The following is a 6,545-nucleotide window of genomic DNA, read 5'->3' as shown; positions in this document are numbered from 1 at the left end:
CCAACCTAAGGTCCATAGCAAGGCCCTGAGCTCAAAGGTTGTGGAGGGTGGGTGACTCGCGACGGGACGACGGAGAGAAGAATGAGGCCGAGGAGGGGCTGGCGCCGCAGCATATAGGCTGCTGTAAATGCCCCCTCGGAGGCACCTGGTTGGGGGAGGCCGGGGGCTAACGCCCCCTGCTAGGGGCGGAGCTCGGGCTCCTGCCCACAACCACTCCCCTCTCTTTCAGGGAGGAGAGTCTTTTTTTGTCAGAAGTGCCTTACTCTGCCAAACAATTCATTGGATCTAATCCAGACATTATCCTATATCAGTTCACAATCCAATCAGAAATTCTTTATTCATTCTACCCAAAGCTGCTGTGGAAAAATGTACTTCTCCTTACAAAACTAAGCAACTGACAGATAAGCTTACTCATAGCTTCCTTTATCTCTCTGTTTCTCAGGCAATATACAATGGGATTGACAATGGGGGTTAGAACTTTATAAAAGATGGAGAAGACTTTGTTCAGGTCTTTCAATGTGTTTGTTTTGGGAAACATGTAGACAATGACAAGGGTTCCGTAGAAAACTATAACCACCGTAAGATGGGATGAACAAGTGGAAAAGGCCTTTCGTCTCCCTGTGTTTGATGCAATTCTTAGGACAGTGGAGATGATCAAACTATAGGACACCAAAATCAAAAGAAATGGGGCTAGAGCTATTAGGGAAGAGAGGAAGAAAGCCATTAATTCCATCTGTTGTGTATCACCACAGGCAAGCTTTATAACTGGGGTGAAATCACAGAAGAAATGATCAAGAATACGAGGACCACAAAATGATAGCTGGGACATCAAATATGTTGTTATAGTGTTAAGTAGAAAACAGCTTGCACATGATCCCATCATAATCTGTAGGCACAATGTATGATTCATTAAGGCTGAATAGTGAAGAGGCTTGCAAATTGCTAAATACCGATCATAAGACATAGCAGCCAGCAGATAACATTCTGAACCCACAAGAGAGCCGAAGAAATAATATTGTAAAAAACAGCCCCACATAGGAATTGTCCTCTCTCCACTCAAGAAACTTGCTAGCATCCTGGGTACTATGGTTGAGCTGTAGAAGGTCTCCAGGCATGAAAGATTTCCCAGAAAGAAGTACATGGGGGTATGGAGATGCTGGTCACACATGATAAGAACAACAATCAGAAGGTTTCCAGTCATGGTCACAGTGTAGATCAGAAAAAACATCAAAAAGAAAATTAACTGTAGTTCAGGGACATCACTAAATCCCAAGAGAATGAATTCCGAAAAGTCTGTCTGGTTCCTCCAGTTCTGGGTTCCCATTGCATTTACTATGCATGAATAACAGAAACAGAAGTACACTCGTGAAGATAACCATATACACAGTTCTTAAAAAATCGAATCTGTTCATAGATCTTTTAATAGTTCAAAGATGGATAAAATCTGTAAGAAACATGGCAAATTAAGAGGTTAGATGAAATAATTCCACAGGTGTTGCAAAACTAACTCTTAGTACAGGAGTGACCCACCAAAATGTTCTATTTGACATGGATCTGTAACTTTGCCTCTAACTTCTTAGGAGAATGAGGTATGAAGCAGAGGATGGGCTATGCATGCAATGTAATGTCAGCCAGACATTGCAGAGTTCAAGAGGGAGAATTTCTTCTCAAAGGCAGGATATATATCCATAAAATAAAGATTATCAGTCTCATATAAAGGTTAATATTTCACATACTGTATATATAGAATTTGGGCAAAAAAATTAGTTGATCTGAGAAAGCAGACCTTTGCATGTTCATATCTCGATGAACATGTTGAGATTGGCTTGAAAGTGTCTTCTAATGAAGGGTGGTTTTATCAATTAACCTTGTAATTGCAATAATATTATTTGCTAACTTAGCTGATTGTGGGACCTTATTGGTTCCTGCTACTTTGGTAACTGTGTGTGAATAAAAAATATTGAATTTTGCAGAATTTCCAAACTTATGAAGCTGCCTCATACTGACTCAGACCACTGATCCATCGAGATGAGTATGATCCATTCTAGCTGGTAACAGCTCTCTGGGGTCTCAAAGGTCTTTCACAACACATGTTGCCTGTTCATAAAGTAATCACAGAATGGGTGGTATGCCAGGGGTTGAAACTGGGACTTTCTGCATGCTCTGCCACTGAGCTACACCCATTTTTTGTGACAATGGTAGCCAATGCTTCTGTTGCATTCAGCCTGAAAATAACATCTATAGAGATTGTTATGTGGATTCCATAGGTGTTTCCCAAACTCAGCCCATATCATATTTATTCTGCTTTTCAACAAAGGCTGATCTCAAAGTGGCTCACAGTAACAAGAGTGTTAAAAAATGATCACTATGATCACTATAATATAAACAATAATTTAAACAAAACAATTCATCAAAACAATGCAATTCAATGCAATCTCATAGTGATTCAAAATATCAGGAATAGCTCCTGAACACCAGCCCTGTGCCGGTTGGCATGCTCTCTCTTAGAAGAGGCTTCCTCGTTCAGCAAAACACTCCGAAGCTGCAAGTTATTTCATAGTTTTTCACCCACAAAGAGAGAAACTGGTTACTTCTATGTTGCATTTGGAGTGGTGGTGCAATAGGTTTCATAATAGACCCACACTGTCTATGGTGTCTTTCTTCCATGTGGGATATTTAAGACGACTCCTTTCCACAGTCCATTTGTAGGAGTGTACTGGACTTTCTCTCTCCTTGTAGGGGGCACAAGCCTCACGCAAAGAATGATAGGACAACATTCCTTCAGTTCTTGCCCTTTGGCTCACATCACAGAAGCTTCTAGCAAACCCTTAAGAGCAACCAACAAGTCCTGCTTACAGTTAACCCTGCTAAAAGTCAATACTCATCAAGCTCTGTATGCACCATGAGCCTCTACATGAATGATCCATGTACCCCATTGATGGGTAAAAACAAGTGGCTGATTTTTCAACTTTGAGCACTTATTTCAGTCTAGACATACAGAAGTTCTTCAGACCTAAATGTTGAACCAGTTCTAGTGGCTTAGTAAGCAGAACAAACGTTTGATGTAAAATACTCTTGAATCATGATTTCTAGTGAACTAGATATCACTCTCTTATTAAACTCATGGTTGCTGTTATGCTGAAGACCAAAATTCTAAATGTATTAAATATACAGGTCATTTAATAAGTTCCTCATTTCTGCATTAACATACGTTACTGGAAATAATGCTCCATTCATGTCTAAGATAGGACACAGTTAGAGCTTCTATTGCATTTTTCATAATTTTGCTAAAGGAGCAAAATTCCTACCGCTTCTGAGGTGTTATTGGTGCATTTGATTGTTTTGATTACAGCATCTTTCCAGTGTTAGAAAAAAGTGCAGTGTATCCCACAGAGCACGCAGCCTTATAGATTTGAAAAATAAAAAAGAAACACTCCCAGTTCATTGCTATATACTCATTTTAATTGGTGTCACTTGTGTAGGCAACTTTAACTTGAGGTGCCTAAGGAATTCATTACCTACATTACATCTACACTAATGAAAGCTGCAATAGTGAAAAATGGGTATTCCTGGGGGGGGGGACTATGTTTTTGGTCAGTTGACAAAACTGAATTATATTGTATAGATTCATAAGAGACTCTAAATGCGTAGTTAAGTTGCAACCTGTACACAAACTTATTTTGAAGTAAGACCCGCTGAGGCTAGTAGGGCTGACTTCTAAGTAAAATATCATATCATTGAATTGCTTTATGACATAAAACCATTGTCTTGTTTCAAAGCAGAGATTGGGGGAAAATTAATTCAGTTCACATTTAAAGGCAAATCCATCTAATTCACACATTCTGAAAAATATGTAAATCCAAACATTGGCATCCCTTGAAATTTGTATTTCTTCAAATTTTGCAATGGAGCTCCCGGCCAAGTAGTGTGCATAAAAATGCATTCAAATGCACACGTGAGTGAAAGTAACATACACCCTCCAGGTTCTCCTCCTCTTTTCCTCCAGGTTCTTCTCCTTCCAGCACCATGTAAAGTTGGACCATTCTGCTTAACATCAGTTAAATGAGAGGTCCTGACCCTGCATGGTGCTGTTTCTTCATGAGTGACTCATTCATTAAAAAGCTGCTCATAGGGAAGAAGCTACCAGGTGGGAGGATCTGATGTGGCAACCATCCTTTCCTGTCTATTTTTTTTGTTTTGTTTTTAGCATTTTAGCACTGCTCCATGAATTGCTTCAGGAACAAATCCAGGGTATGGTAGGTAGCCACCGGGGTAGCTCAGAGCAAATAGGCCCAATCTGGGGGATACAGATCAAGGCCACACAGGGCAGGTTGTGGGACCTATGCACAGGCCTACTTAGTACTAAGTAGACATGTATAGGATTGCACAGTAAATGGTTTGAGAACCTACTCTGGAATGACTCTCTTAATGTTTGAATTCTGTTTCCGTTTTATTCAAGTGAAGTAACTGAGTAATTGAACAAGTGGGTGGATATGATGTTCATTGTAAGATAATTCACAACATAAGACATATGCACTGCCTACCCCCACCCCAGAATAAAGACTTGCGCACAGGAAAGTTGGACTAAAGGGTCAAACTTTATTAACAGAACAAAAACATTTGCAGCTGGGTTCTAAACACATGTGGGATGAATTTTGGCATACAGCAAGGGAATGCCAATAGCCTTTGGACAACAGCATCCCAGTAAAAGCCCAAACCCTAGCTTCAGAACTAGAAGAGGTTCCTATTGCCACCTAGCACAACTGCGAGATGACAGGAAACCTGTTTCCTCACACTGTCCAGCATTCAGCTGGGTAAACCTCCAAGTTCCAGGATCATCAGACCAAGCGACAAGTCACTGTAACCAGCTGGCAATGTGAGGTGGTTGGTGCCTCAGGGAGCTTACATTATGGGCATGAGCTAGCTGCTGTATTCTGGAAGATCAGCACTACATAGAACTAAAGAACAATATAACCACAGAATCATAGAACTGTAGAGTTGGAAGGGACCCTGAGAATCATCTAGTCCAACTCCCTGCAGTGCAGGAATCCTGCCCACAGCCATTCCTGGCTGGCTTGTACCACAGATGCACTGACCCATTGCGCCACATGACCCACATCAGCTTATTTGGAAGACCTAGACACCCAAAGGAAAATATAGGAAACAGTGTTGTGGTCTCTTATGTGGTATGGAATACATTTGCTGCTACTAAACAGCAGTGTTTCAAATGTCATTTGAAACACTGCTGTTTAGTAGCAACAAATGTATTCCTTACTAAATCTGTCTGAATTGATTTGTGTTTAAAGCTGCTTGTGATAGGAATAAATATGTTCCCCATTCACAAGTCCAGAGCATGTGCATGAGTTGGTACATAGGTGAGATTGCATTTTTGTCATAATCACATACATATTAACTGAATGGATCAGACGAGGCTGTATATGCAATTTAGCATTCTAATTCAAACAAGTCACTTCCCTATGAAAGCAAGGTATGATCATGGTAGCCATCTCATTGATATAGTAGCGGCAGCTTTTACATTTTTCTTTAAATAAAAAAGGCCCTCCAGATGTTGCCAAACTGCTTCTCCCATCAACCCTGACCATTATCCATGGTAGCTGGAACTCATGTAAGTTGAAGTCCAACCAGTTCCCCATTCCGGGAGTATACAGAAGAAAGCCTGATGATGCTTATGATCTATCGACAAAATATCTCACACCTTTCCTTAGCGCTTGTTTAATGTCTTTATTTCTCAGGCTGTAAACGAAAGGATTCACCAAGGGTGTTAAGACAGTGTAGAAGACAGAGCAGACCTTGTTAAGGTCTCTAAGTCTTCTGGTTTTTGGTAACACGTATACAATGACTATAGTGCCATAAAAGAGTGTAACCACAATGAGGTGTGATGAGCAGGTGGAAAATGCTTTCTTCCTTCCTAAAGTGGATGGGATCCTCAGAATGGTTTTTATGATGCAGCTGTAGGAAATAAGTGTTAAAAGAAATGGCACCAATCCAAACAGAGCTGACAGGACAAAAATCAGCAGCTGTATTTTCAGGGTATCGTTACAAGACAGTTGAAGTAATGGTGCAAAATCACAGAAGAAGTGGTCGATTTCATTAGGTCCACAGAATATTAAGTGCATCATTGAAGAGGTCGTTAAAGTATTAACGATGAATCCAATGACCCAAGAACCACTTGAAAGTTGCAGGGAGAACCTGGCATTCATAATGGTCATATAATGCAATGGTTTGCAGATTGCTAGATACCGATCGTAAGACATAGCAGCAAGCAGATAGCATTCTGCAGTAGCCAAGGCCCCAAAGAAATACAGTTGCATGAAACATGAATTCACAGACATAGACTGGTTCCCAGTTATGAAACTGTTCAGCATTCTGGGCAAAATAGTTGAGATGTAGCACGACTCTAAAGAAGACAAATTTGCTAGGAAGAAGTACATGGGAGTGTGTAGGTGTTGATCAGCTGCAACTAAGATAACAATCAAAAGGTTTCCCAACATGGTCACAAGGTAAATCACTAGAAATACCAGGAA

The 6,545-nt window shown here is 40.5% G+C and overlaps 1 protein-coding gene across 1 annotated transcript; it reads right to left on the bottom strand.

Annotated features, from left to right (window-relative positions):
- Positions 1–343: 343 nt before the first annotated feature.
- Positions 344–1,324, bottom strand: LOC310830550 (olfactory receptor 10A7-like; the record flags this gene model as incomplete). Its single annotated transcript, XM_083710331.1, has 1 exon — positions 344–1,324. One exon carries the CDS (start codon positions 1,322–1,324, stop codon positions 344–346), a length of 981 nt encoding a protein of 326 aa, XP_083566457.1.
- Positions 1,325–6,545: the final 5,221 nt, after the last annotated feature.

The sequence above is a fragment of the Podarcis gaigeae genome (genome assembly GCF_964106915.1).
Source record: "Podarcis gaigeae genome assembly, chromosome: 13".
Classification (NCBI taxonomy): Eukaryota; Metazoa; Chordata; class Lepidosauria; order Squamata; family Lacertidae; genus Podarcis; species Podarcis gaigeae.
The sequence above is the reverse complement of the archived record's forward strand: the minus strand, read 5'-3'. Positions and strand labels throughout refer to the sequence as shown.